Genomic DNA, 20,198 nt, shown 5'->3' on the forward strand with positions numbered 1-20,198 from the left:
GCAGGAGGCTCCTTTTTGTTTGTTTTTTACAGTTTTTTCAACTTTTCTCCACAGATACCAAATGGAATTGTGTAAAACTATCATTTATCTGTGCAACAGGTCTAAATACACCAAATAAAGTCAACATAAGAAAACTGTAAAAACCTGTCATAGACACATCAACCAAAGTCAACCAAAGTCAACCAAAGTCAACCAAAGTCTATGGCCTGTTGCCATAGAGATCTGCTCCGATAGAAAGTCAAATTTACCTTGCATTTACCTGGCTAACCCTCTAATCCAGGTTTGTACAGGCCTCTGATGACAAAAGCTCATAAACTTACAGGTGGATTTTGCACAGTACATGAGCGTAACTGTCGTAAAAGGGCCTCACCCAGGTGGACTTTGTAGTGCGTTTTCAGGTTCCCGATCTGGTTGAAGCCTCGGCCGCAGATGGAGCAGACGAAGGGCCGTTCCCCGGTGTGTGTCCGAGAGTGGCGCTTGAGTCCGCCTCCGCTGGGGAAAGAGCGCCCGCACACGTCACAGCAGTACTTAGGAGGGTCCGGGGGAGCAGCGGCTGACGGCAGAGCGTTCAACTGGAAAGGGCTCATCTGCTCATCAGGGACCACCTCCTCATCGTCGTCCTCTTCTTCCTCGTCTGCACAGACTAAAGCTGAAGCGTCAAGTCAAACAGGAAGTGTGGCTCACTGTCTCATTTATTCAAGTGATTTTCAGTAAAAAAAATAAAACAATTAAAATATTTGTTTAGTCTAATAAAAAGCGGTCGAAATGAGTTTCCTCCGCCGTGTGGCTGGGCGCTCCCTTAGAGATAGGGTGAGGAGCTCGGCCACACGGGGGGAGCTCGGAGTAGAGCCGCTGCTCCTCCAGCTGAGGTGGCTCTGGCATCTGTTCCGGATGCCTCCTGGGCGCCTCCCTCGGGTGGTGTTTCAGGCATGTCCCACCGGGAAGAGGCCCCGGGAAAGACCCAGGACACGCTGGAGAGACTATGTCTCTCGGCTGGCCTGGGAACGCCTCGGGATCCCCCCGGAGGAGTTAGAGGAAGTGTCTGGGGAGAAGGAAGTCTGGGAGTCCCTACTCAGACAGCTGCCCCCGCGACCCGGCCCCGGATAAAGCGGCAGAAAATGGATGGATGGATGAAAGAATGATACACGCGCCAAACTAATCTGTGTATGCTTTGCTCTTTGGTCCGTATGATTTTTGTGTGACTGTTTTGTTATTTTTGTGTGATATTATCGGCTAACTGAGGTTTCCAGGACTGCTGCGCTTTGTGGCCCCAGATGCACATGTTTCCCACACTGCACTGCCCTCATGTGGCTCTAAATAACACTGCTGCTGCGCCCTGTATCGACCCAGTCGTACTGAGCGTCTACAGCCGAGCGAGACGCTGTGCAGCGCCATAAAGGAGCTGGGTCTGAGCACCAGGGAGAGCTCGCTCTGAGTTAAGTTTCTTCTTATCGTGGCCCAAAGGGGCTAAAGCGCAGGCCAAACTGACTGAAGATGCATCAGAGTTTCAAAGGTAGTGTCATTATTGAACACACAAACACTTTTATATGAGGTTGCAATGCACCCTTTTGCACCCCTGTAGGACCGGGCCCGTGGACAGGAGAGGTTTAGTGGGCCGTTCTGAGGTGGATCAGTGGCCACAAAAGCATCAGACCTCGGAAACCTCCATCAGCTGAGCTTGAGATAAACAATACACAATAAACAAAAATGAATTAACATTTTTTCAATTTTTTGTTATGTAATTTTGTGGCATCTGAAAAACAGTTTTTCTCTTTTTGGAATGAGTGAACCGCACACAGATTCAAACACACTGTGCGTTTGTTTGTTTGTTTGTTTGTTTGTTTGTGCATTTTTGACCATGTCTAATGTAGTTAAATGTGTTATTGTGGCAAAGGTGAGCCAAATAAGTCCATTTTAACTATTTCACTGGACTATTTTTTGATGGTTTGGTAGACACGCATGCTTAAAACTTCTGTACACCTTCAACCAGTAGTGGCTGTTTTGGCAGGGCAAACTAGCCTCTACATTAAGTCAGCTGGTCCTGCAGTTGTTCAGAGGAGACACATAAGTGATGGCACAGGTGCACGGTTTATGGAAATGATAAACTTTGAAAATGTCTCATGTTCTAATGTAAATTATTTGTTGAACTCTGTTACATCTAGTGTTTTGAACGTTCTGGACACCATCGTCCCTATGAAGGCTAAAATGGCTAAAAATAAGCAAAAGTTGCCATGGAGAAATGATGATTGGGTCAGGGCACAGAAAAGGGAGTGCCGCCGAACGGAAATGGCGCAAGTCAAAGCTCCAGGTTCAAATATACAACCTAATCTTATGTAGAACTAGGGAAATTAGTAGATGAACAAACCCTCCAGCTCAGCTGCCGTTAGAACTCATTTCCACATCCAAGTGAGTTTGCATTATTCTTTAATGACAAAGTTCAGGGCATTAAAAATACTATAAATCCCACAATACTAAAAATTACCCTAAAACCACTTAGACACTTAGAGCTTTGCACCTGTAACTGACAAAACTGTCCATGAGATCATCACCAGTCTGAGTTCATCTACATGCTGCCTCGATGTGTGACCCTCCAGATTTCTAAAGTCTGTGCTGAACAGTTTGTTACTCACTCACATAGTTAACATGTCGCTTCAATCTGGAACATTCCCAATGTCTTTGAAAACTGCCACAAAACCGTGAGGGTCTGGGATCAAACCTAGTCGCTCCAATTTCCAAAGGGAGTGATTGACAGGCGGATTAACCAATCAGATAAACCCATTGTCCGTTCGTGTCTAAACAAACATGGTGGATTGCGAGACGCTTTATCTGAGCAGATAGCCACACTGGACAATGTCAGTGTAGCCTCCAGTTCTACTGTAAGAAACCTTGGAGTCTTATTTGACCAGGAGCTCTCATTTAAAGCTCATATAAATCAAGCTTGTAAAACAGCCTATTTCCATTTGCGCAACATCGCCAAAATCAGAAGAATCCTGCCTAAAAGTGATGCCGAAAAACTTATCCATGCATTTGTAACGACTAGATTAGACTACTGTAACTCCCTGCTTGCAGCGTGTCCTAAAAGCTCCATAAAAAGCTTTCAACTGGTTCAAAATGCAGCAGCAAGATTACTAACAGGAACAAAAAGAAGAGAGCACATTACGCCAGTGCTGAAGTCTCTTCACTGGCTCCCCGTCGAGTTTAGAATCAAAATTTAAAATTCTACTCCTGACCTACAAAGCCATAAATGACCCATCCTACCTCAAAGATGCTATAGAACCATATCATCCAAACAGAGCTCTTCGCTCCCAGAATGCCGGCCTTCTGGTGGTGCCAAGAGTCTCTAAAAGTACTGTAGGAGGTAGAGCGTTTAGCTACCAAGCTCCTGTGTTATGGAATCAGCTCCCGACCCATGTTAAATATACTGACACAGTCTCTTCATTTAAGTCCAGGCTTAAAACGTTCCTCTTCGAAATCGCTTATGGTCAGACTAGTTAGGAACAGAAACATAAACCCACAGCTTTAGCTATGTTGCCCTAGGAGTAACTATGCTGGGGGAAGTATGACAGCTTGAGCACTATCCTCTTCTTCTGACTACTTATGCTATCAAACAATATTTATTTTTTAATTCCACTTGCAAACTGTTCACCGCCTTCTTTTTCTTTTTCTCACTCCTGAGGACCTGTGGACCCAGATGCCCCTCTCCTGGTGAAGTGGTCCCTGCCCTGTGTGGACGGTCCCTCATCTGCCTGAAGAGTGGGTCCAGCTCCAGTCTCCTCGTGTCCGTCTGTCCGTCTGTGAGAGTCGGATCTCTCCTTCACTGGAACTCCTCCAGGTTTCTACTCATTTCTCCCTGTGGCCCTCAGAGGCAACTGTTGTTGTGATTTTGGGCCTTACAAAAATAAATTGATTTGATTTGATTTGATTTGGATTACGAGGAAAGAATAAAAATCACACAGACTTCCGACTTCTGCCGAGTCAACAAGCGACGCACTAAACTGTAAATCTTAGGTAAATTATATATTTTGTTCTGCATGTTCCGAATATTTGAGAGATGTCTTCCACATTTGAGAGACACGTGACTCAACTTAGCGGCGGTGGTTGGACCGGTAAATGCTGGAGAGTTTTTTTGACGCCCCCAATGGTCCGAATCCAGACCCTTCTGCATTTGAACAGAATGTGGGAGGGACTGGCTGGTCAGGTAACTAAAGAAGAGCAGTCTTGATGCCGCAGTACTGAGTCATTACCGGCCCATCTCTAATCTGCCATTTTGGTGCAAAATCCTTGAAAAGGTTGTTTACCAACAGCTCACAGATTTCTTCTTTTTTGAGGTTTTAGACCTCATCACAGCACTGAGACTGCTCTTGTCAAGGTGACAAATGACATTCGCCTGAACACTGACACGGGCAAAGCCTCAGTCTTAATTCTGTTAGATCTGAGCTGCTTTTGACACTGTCCATCAGTGTTGGGAAAGTTCACTTTCTACATGAAAAAAGTTTTAAAAGTAGTAGTCAAAATTTTGAACTAAGTTCACAGCTCCAAAAATGAACTAGTTCAGTTCTTTTTATCAATATTATGCAATAATTGTTCTAAATTATTTCTACAGCCCAAATACAACCACAGGCAGCAATTATTTTATTAGTTTATTGCTGAAACTATGTGTCAGATTTCATCTTCATATCCAATTTTGAATCCTTACCCAGGATTTACATTCACATTGAAGGGACAGACTTCCCTCATGTGTTACTGTCCATTCAGCTCACGCTAGCACCAGCACCACCAGCAGCACCAGGAACATCAGCAGCAGCACCAGGAACATCACCAGCAGCACCAGCACCAGGAACATCAGCAGCAGCAGCACCAGGAACATCAGCAGCAGCAGCAGCAGTAGCAGTAGTAGTAGTAGTAGTAGTAGTAGTAGTAGTAGTAGTAGTAGTAGTAGTAGTAGTAGTAGTAGTAGTAGTAGTAGTAATAGTAGTAGTAATAGTAATAGTAATAGTAGTAGTAATAGTAGTAGTAGTAGTAGTAGTAGTAGTAGTAGTAGTAGTAGTAGTAGTAGTAGTAGTAGTAGTAGTTGTTGCTGGGCAAAGTTTGCACAGAATTGTTAGATTGTTCCCATCCTCACCGACCTTATCATGAAACTCACGTCACTGGTCGTAGGGCGACTCCTGCTGCTCTGTTGCTGTCGCTGCTTTTTGTTTTGATGCACATGCTCAGTGCGGTGCGACACGCGACATCTCTGTCTGCGCTATCGCCTCTACAACTCTGGAGCTCTCACACTTGCCAGACAGAGGCTCTTTTTGGGCAACTTAACGGTGTGTTTTTCACCTGGAAGTCTCTAGAAATCTGACACTTTATTGAACTAAATTAAAAAGAATGAAGGTGCCGTTCACAGACACCAGAATGAACGCGTTCACAATATCGTTCGTCAGCAGTAATACAGTGCGTTCAGTTCACGTTCACCAAAATTATGAACGCGTTCATGAACTTTCGTTCAATGAACGCGTTCAGGCACAACACTGCCTATCATAATGATGCAGACGAGTCAGATCTATGTTTCACTGTCGCAGGTGAATATGGACCAGTGGATTCACTCTGTCACTGCATCCAACAGATCAGTTTGTGGAGGCAAAACAACTTTCTCCAGCTGAACTCAGACAAGACTGAAATAATCGTTTTTGGCCCAAAGAAACAAAGAGAAAGTGTTAGCGGTCACCTCCAGAGTCTCGCTCTAAAACCTACAAACTGTGATAAAATGTGAATATATGATTATATTTCTGTGATATCTTTTATCTGCATAATAGTGATATTTTATCTGCATCATTAGTCTAAGAGAAGAACGGGTGTGTGACAAACTGCATTTGTGAAGGGGTCGTAAAGATGGGCCAAAGAATGTTGGCCCAGGGGGGGAGTTGCACCCCCCCCTTGCAGGCTTTATCTCTACGGAAAAATACCAAGTGCCTTGATGTGAGGCTGACCAATGAGAAATGTGACCCGCCTATTCCAGAATATCTAATAAAACCAACCAGCATGGGAAAAAACGGGGTGAGACGCAGGAGGGTCAGCCAGGCTCCTTACAACGGCCTGGCTGACACAGTCCCCGCGTTTTCTCCCATGCATGCCACACAAATGTCTGATGTTTCTGTGTCGTTTCATATTCTAGGTTGAATTGTGTTCTCGATGTGTTACGGAATAGCATCGGTGTATGTCTAATTCCATGACACAAACCAAATTAGAAATCTGGGGGTAATAATGGACTCAGACTTGAACTTTAACAGCCACATCAAATCAATAACATCAGCAGCTTTTTACCATCTAAAAAACATTGCCAAAATCAAAAATATAGTGTCTAATCCAGATTTAGAGAGACTTATCCATGCGTTTGTCTCCAGTAGATTAGACTGTAACGGCCTGCTCACTGGCCTCTCCAAACGAGCTGTAAAACAGCTGCAGTACATCCAGAACGCTGCTGCTCGGGTCCTGACTAGAACCAGGAAGTACCATCACGTTAGTCCTGACTAGAACCAGGAAGTACCATCACATTAGTCCTGACTAGAACCAGGAAGTACCATCACATTTGTCCTGACTAGAACCAGGAAGTACCATCACATTAGTCCTGTTCTCAGGTCTCTGCACTGCCCCCTGTGGCTCAGAGAAGAGACTTTAAAGCAGCTCTTCTTGTGTACAAGTCTCTCCATGGCCTAGAACCAAAGTACATCGCAGACATGTTAGTGCCATATGAACCATCTCGGACTCTGAGGACCTCAGGGACCAGCCTCCTGCTGGTGCCAGAGTCAGGACTAAACATGGACCGGCCTCCTGCTGGTGCCAGAGTCAGGACTAAACATCGACCGGCCTCCTGCTGGTGCCAGAGTCAGGACTAAACATGGACCGGCCTCCTGCTGGTGCCAGAGTCAGGACTAAACATGGACCGGCCTCCTGCTGGTGCCAGAGTCAGGACTAAACATGGACCGGCCTCCTGCTGGTGCCAGAGTCAGGACTAAACATGGACCGGCCTCCTGCAGGTGCCAGAGTCAGGACTATACATGGACCGGCCTCCTGCTGGTGCCAGAGTCAGGACTAAACATCGACCGGCCTCCTGCTGGTGCCAGAGTCAGGACTAAACATGGACCGGCCTCCTGCTGGTGCCAGAGTCAGGACTAAACATGGACCGGCCTCCTGCTGGTGCCAGAGTCAGGACTAAACATGGACCGGCCTCCTGCTGGTGCCAGAGTCAGGACTAAACATGGACCGGCCTCCTGCAGGTGCCAGAGTCAGGACTATACATGGACCGGCCTCCTGCTGGTGCCAGAGTCAGGACTAAACATATGTGTTTCAGTTTTATGCAGCTAAAATCTGGAACAGTCTTCCTGAAGGTTCTACTCTGACAATGGTCAAATCTAAGCTAAAAACAGTTTTGTTTAGCTGTGACTGAAAGGATCTTTTTACACTCTTCTCTTTTATGTCTTAAACTGTTTTCTGATTTCGGTCGCGTCTTTGTGATTTTACTTAAACTATTTGACGGACAGCCTTAAAATAGCACCTTTAAAAATCTTTAAATTAAAAAGATCTTTCTTTAGAGAAATTCTTTCCAACTATGTGTGTCTGTGTGTGTGTGTGTGTGTGTGTGCAGGGCCGGCCCAGCCTATAAGCGAAATAAGCAGCCGCGTAGGGCCCCGAGGCGTTAATAGGGCCCCCAATCTGGCAACCCGTCTTATGCGAAGTGCAAGCGCAGCGTGCACCACTAGTGTAGTAGCGCTGCTGGCGCGGCAGCGCACACAGCGGTAACATAACACACAAACCGCATTTATTTGTAATGACAATCTGGCAACCAAGACATCAAACCTGCGCTGATTGGGCAACTTCATTATGAGCGAGGAGCTCGAGAGCAAAACATAAACACAACAGAACGTGGTCCCTGCGTGGTCCTCATGTCCAGAGGAATATATCCCCCCGATGCCGAAAAACGAGTCTCCAGGTATTGAACTTCTCTTACAAAGAGACGGTTAATGCTGCTGTTTGAAACAACACGATTCTGTCACGTTAGTTTGCTCAGGCTGGAGGCGACGAGAGCTCTGCCCCGCGCACAATAATATGTGTCTGAATGAAAGATAATAAGCTTAACATTTACACCAGCCCCGTAGTGTGAGCTGCAGGTGAGGCCGGTGAGGGGCGTCTATGCCCCGGTCACTAAGAGGCGGAGATCCGGTCCGGACGAGCGCCGTCTCGTCCAGAACCTCTGACGTGAAACTTTGGAGTGAACAGTGTGCGGCCCTGTCCCTGTCCCGGGCCCCTGTCCCGGGCCCCTGTCCCGGGCCCCTGTGCAGCCTCAGTTAGAGATGAGCAGGTTTGAGTTTGCGTCCCTCTCTCTCACATCACCATGTGTGAGATCAATCGTGACTCGTGATGTCTGTTTGACTTCTTAACATGGAATGAGAGGAATGTAAAGGTTTATGCGTGTAAGGTCCATCAGCCAATCACATCGCAGCATTGTTTCATGCAGGAGTCCAGTGTGTGATGTTCTGATCAGAACAAACATTTATATTGTAATTCACTTTTAATAGAGCAATAAAACATTTCAATTGATTTAAAAAGCATCATTAGACTATTTGTTATAAATTATAATAAATTGATAGTGAAAAATAACCAGACATATTATAATTACGTCTGTTATAGAATAATACTATATATTTTTATACAAAAGTGGCAAAGCTGCAGAAACACAGTCGCTTCACTATAGCTAGGTTTGGACCTTCACTTCTCGTTCTGTTCATTCTCTGGGAATAATATGTTTGCACTGTTTTATCAGTATTAATTGTTAATCAAGCAATGCTTATGCCATTTGTTTAATTTAATATAACTTGTTTTGTCACTTTGGCAAGAAGGAACAGTTGGGAGCTGTAAAAGATAAATTAGTAAGGATAACTATTACTTTTACATTTTCAGTTAACATGAATCAATTTGACCATAATTATTTTTCATAGCCAATATTGTATTGAGTAATTAAGTACACTAATGTATTAATAACTGGCTTTAGTCATTTTCTCCTGGCACAGTTTCATCACATCATCATTTTATAGCATCACAACCTCAACATTTGACTCTTACTTTAGCCGGCTGGACCACATTAAAATGCACCAGAAGACCCAAAAAAGGTCTGAAAATCTCTGGGGGAGGGCCCCCAGACCCCCCTGTTCATTAATTTAAACTGCTAATGTGGCTGTAGACCCTTAACGCCCACAAATACGCCCAAAAACATATCTGGGACGTGTGTTATTTGTACAGGGAGTAGAGGTGATGTCAGCGGAATACCAAGTTGCATTGTGGGATTTAAGTTATCAATATTTGAGCTTGTGAGGTGTTGAGAATAAACTAACTGGCAAACATATGCCCTGGAGTTTGGGTGCGCTTTGTTTGCGTTGACGAAAGTTCCCATATGTGAATTGTTTACTGACAATGGCAATAAAACTGATTCTGATGACGTGGTGAGGGGCCCCCAAAAATGTTTTCGCTTAGGGCCCCCTGAAGGCTTGGGCCGGCCCTGTGTGTGTGTGTGTATGTGTGATGTGTGTGTGTGTGTTCGTGTGTGTGTGATGTGTGTGTGTGTGTGTTCGTGTGTGTGTGATGTGTGTGTGTGTGTGTTTGTGTGTGTGTGATGTGTGTGTGTGTGTGTGTGATGTGTGTGTGTTCGTGTGTGTGTGATGTGTGTGTGTGTGTGTGTGTTCGTGTGTGTGTCAAATCAAATCAAATCAATTTATTTTTGTAAGGCCCAAAATCACAACAACAGTTGCCTCTGAGGGCCACAGGGAGAAATGAATCAACAATGTCTGTGGTGGCGATGAAGTCAGACAATGTCTGTGGTGGCGAGGGACGATGTCCCAGGGTCCTCTGTCCTTAGACTCTCCTTCTCGGCCAGGAAAAACTACAAAAAAACCTCTTTGGGAAAAAAGCGTAGAAACCTGGAGGAGTTCCAGTGAAGGAGAGATCCGACTCTCACAGACGGACAGACGGACACGAGGAGACTGGAGCTGGACCCACTCTTCAGGCAGAAGAGGTGTGTGTGTGTGTCTGTGTGTGTGTGCGCGTGTGCGTGTGATGTGTGGGTGTGTGCATGTGTGTGCGTGCGTGCGTGTGTGTGTGATGTGTGTGTTCGTGTGTGTGTGATGTGTGTGTGTGTGTTCGTGTGTGTGTGTGTGTGCATGTGTGTGTGTGCGTGTGTGTGTGTGCGTGTGATGTGTGGGTGTGGGTGTGTGTGTGTGTGCGTGTGTGTGTGCGTGTGTGCGTGTGTGTGATGTGTGGGTGTGTGCGTGCGTGCGTGTGTGTGTATGTGTGTGTGTGTGTTCGTGTGTGTGTGATGTGTGTGTGTGTTCGTGTGTGTGCATGTGTGTGCGTGTGTGTGCATGTGCGTGTGATGTGTGCGTGTGCGAGTGTGTGTGTGTGTGCGTGCGACCAAATGTGACCATTTCCATAAGAGTGAACCACAAGCAGATTCCAAACGTCTGCAGTGTGTCGTTGTGTAAGTGTCTGGGTGGAGGATCCACCACCTGCTTGTCTCCATGGAGATGTGATTGCGTTGCCTGGAATGTTCTCATTAAACTTCTCCATCTCCATGGAGATATTTTTTTCGCGATAAAAAGGTCTGTAATTGAAGGCAAAACAGAGGTCTACACAAAACACAGGCAGCTGGAGGACCTCCCCCAGAAAAGTGACTTCATGCACCTTTAAGCTCTAGAGAGGAGGAGCCCTTACCTTGGTCTTGACACAGCTGGTCCATGGGGCTCCTGATGTGGGGCATCTGCAGCGCTGTGGTGCACATTGGCCCAGGGGACACACTGGGGCCCTGAGGGGACATCTGCAACACACACAGTAATGTGAAGGGACACTCACTCCACAGGTTCACTTTGGAGCCAATCAGTCTCCACTGTCTTAAAGGCGCAATGGACGATTTTTCGGCGATTTGAGAACTCAGGCTGAAGTGCGCATGCCACTCCCCCGTGTGGACTGATACAACACACACGTGCGTTTGTTTATTAGCCCGACGGATCACATCGCATCTCTTGTCTCCTGTAGATTTCCGTCTTCTTCTGAGTCAGAAAAACTGTCTTTCTCCGTCTTAATTTTGTCCCGTACACTGAGGGAACTATATTATGATAGATCAATGCGCTTAGACACGCGGAACCGTGCTGCTCGTGGGGACGAGCCGCACGAGGCTGCAGGTGAGCGGTAGGTGTGTTTTATGATTGATACGTGGCAGGACTAATTGGCAGTCCACGCCACGAGGAACTGAGACGCAGATTTGGACCAAAAAAATCGTCCATTTAACGTTTAAAGGTCCCATAACATGCAAAATCGACTTTTCAGAGCTTTTAACCTTCTTACATTGCTATTTGTGCTTCATATATGTACCCAGAGTGTTTTTTAGATTGATTCCCGCAGTGTTTAGCTATATTACAGACTATCTCCTTTCCTCCAATCTCCAAACTGACGGGCGGTGGGGCAAGACCGCGTCATAACCACAGGCACGCGTCATCATCACCCCCTCCCCCTCCCCCCTCTCCCCTATCTGTTCTGCGCACGCTGTAGAATAAACACCAGATTTATTTAGGCTCAAAGTAGTGTTGATCTGAAGTTCGGCGCAGCGTGGAGCTGACAGCTGTGGGGCTACGTCACGGGTGGGCGGGGCACACACGCGCTCTGAGACTACGTCAAGGGTTGGGGGGGGAGCCAGATCGCTCTTTGCAAGGGTGGGGGCGAATATCAAACCAAGCCGTTTGCATTTCCGGGTTGATGAGTGGGTCCAAGGTCTGGGTGATATTTCTTAACTATTATGTTAAGGGCGTTGCACAACCCTTATTATTATCAATTATACACTTAGGATAGACTACGAAACGTGAAAAAAAGCACGTTATGGCACCTTTGTGTCAACCGCACTGGTCCATTTAAGTGATCCGAAGTGGACCAACGAGAGGTCAAGCTTCCAAAGTGGCCTGGTTCACTCCTGCGCAGTGAGATGGTTGGACAAGAGAGAACACAGACTATAGGCTATAAAGAGAAAATAATCATTTCTCACCAAACGCTGACAGAAATATGATATTTTCAGAGCATAATACATCTAATATTATCCGAAGTCAGTGCATTACATAAAGAGAGGATAAAGTGGTGTAGAGGCTTTGCAGAAAAGTGAAATAAATGAAGAAAGAGCTGAGGATAAATCAGAAAGTAGTTTCCCGTTTTCTCTACATTTGGAAATATTAAACGTATTTTTGTGAATCGCTTAGAACACCCTCGGGATTTAAAAGTATAATTAAGATATTCCTTTATTGTCCACACATGGGGAAATTTCACTGTTACAACGCAATAGATACAGAGGAAAAGGACGGATAACTTATAGGAACTTAATAGAAGAACTCTTATAAACTAAACAAAAAATTAACAAAACTCCTCTCTTAAGGAATGGAGGGGGGAAAAATAAAAAAAATAAAAAGATAAAAATAAAATAATAATACAATAAAGTAAGAAAATAGCTAGCATAAGACTAAATAATACCAATACTAATGGTAAGTAAACACTCTTATTTACATCAGTTATATGCACCTGAATATGGCCTTAATTGCTTGTGAGTACGACAGTAATTACACATGAATATGACGGTATTGCACATGGTTAAGTCAGTCAAGTATTGCAATTCAGGTAAGACTTAGATTTGATTTATAAAAGAAAATGTTGCATATAACAGGAGGCTGAAAGTCCTGAGCAGAAGTAAACATTAGAAGATGCTCTTTGCTTACGCTGTTCTCGTCGATGGGTCTGAAGAGCTGTGGGTCTAAAGAGACGGACAGCTGACACGAGAGCTCCGGCTCCTGCACAAACACAACACAAACATGACAGTCACATCCTCTAGAACGCCTTCACTTTTACTGCCCATTCACACTGTGCGACGTCTCCATGGAGATGCTATTTCTGTGCCTGGAATGTCTCTCAGTGTCGCATTAAAAGAATCCATCTTGCATTTATTCAATTACATGTGTTTTTATTGCCAGAGAATACCTCGGCCGCTCGGCTCGGGGAGGAAAATACGTTAAATGCCATTCTGTGGAACATTCCAGGCACCGCAATAAAATCTCCATGGAGACGAGGTACACACAGCGTACCTTAAAGCACATGATTGTTGTACGGATTATCCCTCACAAATCTACTGCTCACAGTTTCACCTTCAATACATTAAACATGATCGATTCTTCACAATACACTGTCATCAATAGTACTATTTGATTCTATAGATGTTGTTTGATTATTGTTCATTGTTTTATGTTGCACTGAATCACCAAAGCAAGTTCCTATGTTTGGGACTTTTGTTGATTGACAATGGCAATTAACCTTTTCTGATTCTGATATTATTATTATTAAAGCTCCACTGTGTAAAAAAGCATTAGTTTAAGGTGAGACACTAAAGTCCAACTGTTCCATCTGCTCCTTTAATTATTGTCTCCAAATGCATGTTTCTCCCACAGAGACATAAACCTAAAATTAGGACTTAATCCGATCCGATCCCATTTGAGTAGTGGCCGCTCGGCTGTACTGCAGCCTCACTGTCCAGACACTCAAAGAGTTCAGCTGTACTTTCACTGACAGTGCTCAATGCTTTTTAGTCAAACATTAAAATAAAAGGAATTTCATTCTTTCACAGTTCCTAAAATCCTCCAAATTACATTGTTGACGTCAACAGTGAACGGTAATCTGCTGTCGGCGTGCAAAGCATCATGGGAAAAGGCCCAGAGCTCCACACCAGGAAGTAATGTGGAAGTAAGAGATGCTTTGGGCGACAGGGCTTGGCTGGGACCCTGAGGGGGAACAAGAGCTAGAAGAGGAAGGAATGAATGGACTTGCTCTTAGTGACTAGAAGAACTCATTTTAGTGGCCACTGTATTAAATATGATTGGCTGATGGAATGTTGTGATGTCACGTGAACGCAACTTATTCCAAGCCAGATTTATTCGATTTAACTCCAAAAATGGAGCTGAAATGCTTACTCTAATTTTCAAACAAATCTATTTGACTCAAATACTAAAAAGATTTTTTTTTTTTAATTTAATGTTGACCAAATGAAGCAAGAATTTTAAACCTGGCTCTATACATTATTCGTGTGTGCAGTTTTAGCCGTTTTACACATAAAACGACTTATTTCTATATATAACCATTACATGATGAAATTATACTTTTGTCTCTTACATTTAGATCAAATATAAGAAAACTACAGAACAAATGTTACAGTGTCTGTTGTTGCCATTCAAAGGACTTGGTAAGACATGTTTTCTTGCTGTGAGTGGGTTTGCCTTTCCACTGACCTGCTCTGCACCACCTGCTCGTCTCCATGGAGATATAAATAAGCCAAAGCTCAACTGTGGAACATTCCATGCAGGCAGCGCAAAAACATCTCCATGGTGACGAGCAGATGGCCTGCTGACAGGAATGTGAAGCAGTGCGGCTTTAAGGGAAAGGTACACTGTGCGACTGCTGCGGCGGGGGGAGGGTTCGGCACCTTGTCTCCATGGCGATGTTATTGCTTTGTCTGGAATGTTTCACAGAAAGGCATTAAACTCAGCCGTTACCATGGAGACAGGCAGCAGCTCGCACGAGGAATGCAAAGTATTTTTAGCCGTATAAAACACCTGTACATGTCGAGCCTTTAAAAGTTTGAGAAGAAAAACATTCTAAATTCACAAATGTATGAAAAGAGAAGCAGAACGTGAAGTTACAGTGTCAACATCAAAGGTACAAATGCTACTATAGTATTAGTTCTTCACTGTATTCAGTTGTGTAGAAGTATTACATTACTTTAACACAGAAATAAAATTTCAGGTTTTGAAAAGTTACTGTATTCTGACAGTTTAACTCAAATCTGTGACAAATATAAAAACAAAGCACTTTTATTCCGCCATCATAATGTTTTTACGCTGTAATATAATGCAAATGACTGTAAAAGTATTCAGACGTAATACATTTACATTATACATGTGACTGCCAGTATTCACTGAAGGTAGATAATGACATACTGTGGAACATTCCAGGCAAAGCAATAACATCTGCATGGAAACTGTAGGAGGCAGGAAAGTTCCACAGTATCTGGCGTTTGGTCGAAAGAACAGAACGTTGCAGTCAGCACATCAGAATATACATTTCTGCAAGAAGTGTTGTCTCTGTGGCTTTGAACTTTTAGACGCTGTCACATTAAACACACATAACACACACATAACACACACATAACACACACACACATGCAGCACACTGACACTGGCACTGCAAACACACGCACAGACCCACCTCGTACTGAGAAGACGCGGCTCTCCGGCTGAAGGCGTCCATGGGCGGCTGCGGCGGGGCTCGGGAGGCCTGGACGGGGCTGGAGGAGCCGGGGAAGGGGCCGGGGAAGGATCTGGACCTGGATCAGGACCTGGACCTGGACCTGGACCTGGAACAGGACCTGGACCTGGATCAGGATCAGGACGGTTCTTGTCGATGATCCACACCGCCAGGGCGTTCTTCCTCTACTTCGAGAAGCTGAGGACGGAGGTTTTGGATGTCAAGCTGAACAGCGCCCTCTGGTGGAGGAGGAAGAGAGACCCCAGCCACACCCCTTTAGGAGAGAGAGAGAGAGAGGGAGAGAGAGAGAGAGGGAAAGAATGAAAGAAAGAAAGAAAGAAAGAACGAAAGAAAGAAAGAACGAAAGAACGAAAGAAAGAAAGAAAGAAAGAAAGAAATAATGAAAGAACGAAAGAACGAAAGAAAGAAAGAAAGAAAGAGTGCACAGCCGTTACATGTTGCAGCCACATGTAACGGCTGTTGATAAGTAAGTTGATTGTGGCAAATACAGGGACATTTGAATGTATATTTACAATAGAAACAAACACACAACACATTAAAGTGACACACTGTAAATGTCTTTAGGAGCCACCTGCATGAATTCATGCAAATAGGAAGATAAACTATCGGAATATTTGTTATGGAGATAAGGTTTATGCAAAACTGTGAAATATGAACTACATCTCCATGGAAACAAGCAGGAGGATACGGAGCCCTAATGTCCCCTAAACAAATACTGAATGATCCTGTTTGATGTATAGTTTTAGTTATACTTGGAAACTGATATTTAATAATCTTGTGGTAAAACACATTAGATCAAATAAACATCATGCTTTAGCTCAAACACTCATTTGTGGGCAATGTCTCCTCAAATACATGATAATGAAATGATAAAATTTCAAAAATGAACCCAAGGCAGCCAGCGCAAACCAAGTCTCACAAATCACCACCAGGGGGCGCACAGAGCCAATGCAATGGCCCCAAAACGGCTCTCACTGATATAACACTGGTCTAAAGCTTAAAGGCCCTCCACCTACTCGTCTCCAAGGAGATGCTTTGCCTGGAATCTTGTGTATCGCATTCTCACTGTGAGCGGGGCCACCTCTCCACTGATCTGACCTGTCAATTTTCTGGGAGTTACCTAGTCATCATGCAAATATGTTTAATATCATACAGTGGAACATTCCAGGCCAATAACAGCTCCATGGAGACAGGCGGGCTGCTGATTTCTGCTCAGTGCAACTTTAAGGGTGAAAGTATTGTTTCTGTGCGCCCTCTAGTGGTGATTTGTGAGACTGATGTTTGAGTAAGTTGCCTTCAATGGCTGCCTTGGGTTCATGTGTTGGGCAAATTCCCTCAAAAAAAAAGGTAATTATTTATTGTTACCCGTTACTTCTCCCCAAAAGTAGCAGAGGTAGAACTGTGTTACCAGCGACTGAAAACGCTCCAGAAATACACCCACCACTGCTTATCCAAGTCAAACATTTGCTCTTTTTTTCAAAACAAACAGTTTGTAACTCTGTCAAAGAAGAACTTGATATAAATCTATGTGCAAATAATTTTACTTCTAAACTAGGTGATTTATTAAATAAGTAAAAAAATACTCTCTCCCATGATTCAGTCATTATGTTTGGCATTATGTGAGAAAACACAACCTTGGGTAAAAAGCAAAAGCCAAAACCATCTATTTCAATAACATGATTGACAAAGTTAAGGTTGCAGCTCTAAATTAATTAGAGAAGCATTAACAAGAAGACAATTTCTAGAAATAAATTATTGCTCAATAAATATTTTTTTCCTCTCCCTCTTTTTGCTTTTTTACGGTATGGCGTACAACACATACTTTGAAGACGGACCACCTCCGCTCCACCGTGAGCTCAGCCATGGACCCGCTCCAGTTTGCATACCGGCCTGGCATCGGAGTGGAGGACGCCGTCATCTCCCTGCTGCACCGCTCTCTCTCTCACCTGGAAAAGCCTGGCAGCTCTGTGAGGATTCTGTTCTTCCATCTTTCCAGCGCCTTCAACACCATCCAGCCGCTGCTCCTGAGGGACAAGCTGGAGACGGCTGGTGTGGAGTATGACCTGGCAGAGTGGATCCTAGACTACCTCACAGACCGACACTAACCTAATACTGATGTGCAATTCTGTCATATGTGCAATTGCTGTTGGAATTCATGTGCAATTACTGTGCAATTACTGTGAAATTCATGTGCAATCTATGTGCTGTCGTGACACATATTCATGTGCAATTACTGTCGTGATCACATGCAATGGTATTTATGTATTTATTTATTTATTTGTCTATGGGAGTTTTTATTTATTTATAGGAGATCTTCTACTGAAAGTGTTTTTCAGACTTCCTATAAGTGATCTGTTCTTCTGTATCTACCTCTGTATCTACCTGCGTTGCACCAATGAAATTTCCCCATGTGGGACAATAAAGGAATATCTTATCTTATATCTTATCTTATCTTATTACAGTAGATGCCATTAAACGCAACAAAACAACAACAACTTTCCCACAGAGCTGGAAAATTGCTGTAATTGCACCTGTTTACAAATACGGATCAAGCTAGTAACTATAGGCCTAATACTATCTGTATCCAAAATGCAAGAGAAAGTTGTTGCAGGACAATTAATGGAACATCAAGAGTCGAAACATTCTCAGCAGTTTGGGTTCCAGCAGAAACACAGCACTGACACAGCTACTTGTTGGAATGGATTAAAGGTCTTTGACGCAGTCGCCAATAAGCGGCCCGCGGGCAAACTCCGGACCCCCAAGCTACATGGTCTGGTCCGCAGCCCAGTTTCCCATAAAATAAAATATATATTTAAATTGTTTTTCATGCAGTGCATCCATAGAGCTGCTGCTCACAGTAGGTCAGAGCGCCCCGGTTCATCTGAAACACTGATCTGTCAAAGCACAAACATGTGATACTGCAGACACAGTAAATAACAGCTACATCTCATCCCAGGACAAGTGCACCTTTGCTCTAAATTCACAACCGCATAAGCTACTTTATCTGTGAATATGTTGGATTCGAATTAAACACACATCATTTTACAGCTTAACATACAGTGAAACGTGTCTCTGGATGCAAAGGAAAGATAAAAATGCATTATTCTCCGGTGCAGATCCGCTGTCACCAGTTTAGTGCTTTCGGGAACTTTTTCCTGTTGTCCATTTCATTACGTTGAATATATTTCAATGCTCAGTGTGGACTATTTTGAATAGATGTGAAGCGTGTTTAAAAAATAGATGCTGTGGTCAGGAGCTGCTGCTGGTCAGAGAACTCCAAAAACATGCATGATTCTGTGCATGTGGCCTTAACAGCAAAGTCAGTTGTGTTAGTGGCAGCCTACTGTAAGCTACTATGCTTTTTAGTCCTGCATTAGACCTGCTTTAGTACTGATTAGTCCTGTTTTAGTCCTGCTTCAGACCTGCATTAGTTCTGCTTTAGTCGTGTTTTAGTCCTGCTTTAGTCCTGCTTTAGACCTGTTTTAGTTCTGTTTTAGACCTGCTTTAGTCATCTTTTTGTCCTGCTTTAGTCCTGCTTTAGACCTGCTTTAGTACTGCTTAGTACTGCTTTAGTACTGATTAGTCCTGTTTTAGTCCTGCTTCAGACCTGTTTTAGTTCTGCTTTAGTCGTGTTTTAGTCCTGCTTTAGACCTGTTTTAGTCCAACTTAAAATATTTCCAAGACAAAAATAAATCGTGATTTTATTTTAGTCTTTTACGGAGCCCCGCAAGTGACATCAGCGAAATATAATATTTTCACGAAACATTTAAAAAATGTTTTTTCCAATTTATTATTATTATCATTTTTAATTATATATTTTTTAAAAACAACTTTGTTTTGTAAAAACAAAACAAAAACTTTTTTTTGTAAAAAAAAAATAAATAATTTTTGTGTGAATTTTTTTTTAATTTTTTTTTTTTTAAATCACGTGATCATTTATGTATGGCAGGTGACCTCTTGATGGCGCTCTTTAATAGTATATATAGGAAGTGTGTGAGCCTGTCAACGTCCCGGCTCGTCAGAGAAGACGTCTCATACGGCGACGCTATTTTTCACGAGGGCCTAACTTTATATGACTGATTCTCATGACAAGCTGAAGCCTTATGGGATTTGCATCAATGGATGTATAGATGGATGTGTGGATCTAGGAGCGAAAGCAGTAACCTCACGTCTGCCTTCCTGACGCGGACACCATGCTCCGAACACTTAGCATACATCCACCGATAACCATTGAGTCTCCATTGAGCCCATCCAATTGATTAAGTATGAAGCTAACAACAAGCTCGAAGTTAGCATACTGACGACGGTAGAGTCCATGCGTTTGTAAAATTCTCATCAAATGTCTTTTGCTCAAAATATTCCCATCCAAAGCAAGTGTGGCCAATATATCGTCGTAGATCATCCCCAGCATAAAATAATGTTTGATTTTGGAGTCACGGTCCACTGCATTCTGGTATCTTTTATGCTTTTTCACACACTTCCTGCATATACTATTAAAGAGCCATACATAAATGATCACGTGATTTAAAAAAAACAAAACTCTTTTTTTTTCACACCAAAAAATATTATTTTTTTAGACAAAAAAAAAGTTTTTTTCTTTTTTAAAACTAAAAAAGTTTTTGTTTTGTTTTTTTACAAAAAAAAAGTTAAAACAAAAAATAATAATCACGTTCCCACGAGATAATTATCACATTAAAAAGAAATGTTTTTTTTCTTTCGTGAAAATATTATATTTCGCTGATGTCACTTGCGGGGCTCCGTAGTCTTCTTATTTGTGTGCTAAAAGTTACACCATGTGGCTTTAATTCATCAGCAGCAGG

The 20,198-nt window shown here is 43.4% G+C and overlaps 1 protein-coding gene across 1 annotated transcript in view; it reads right to left on the bottom strand.

Moving 5' to 3' along the window:
* Positions 1-15,600, bottom strand: part of LOC140378021 (uncharacterized) — a 42,127-nt gene extending 26,527 nt beyond the window's left edge. Inside the window, exons 1-4 of the mRNA XM_072463651.1 lie at positions 15,319-15,600; positions 12,786-12,857; positions 10,747-10,849; positions 371-643 (exon numbers count right to left, since the gene is read on the bottom strand). Coding sequence (XP_072319752.1) covers positions 371-643; positions 10,747-10,849; positions 12,786-12,857; positions 15,319-15,360 — 490 coding nt within the window. The 5' untranslated portion in view covers positions 15,361-15,600. The remainder of the gene's footprint in view (positions 1-370; positions 644-10,746; positions 10,850-12,785; positions 12,858-15,318) is intronic.
* Between the last annotated feature and the right edge of the window lie 4,598 nt (positions 15,601-20,198).

Source organism: Eucyclogobius newberryi, unplaced genomic scaffold (assembly GCF_026437365.1).
Source record: "Eucyclogobius newberryi isolate DKJ021-1_F unplaced genomic scaffold, fEucNew1.0.hap1 SCAF_4, whole genome shotgun sequence".
Lineage (NCBI taxonomy): Eukaryota > Metazoa > Chordata > Actinopteri > Gobiiformes > Gobiidae > Eucyclogobius > Eucyclogobius newberryi.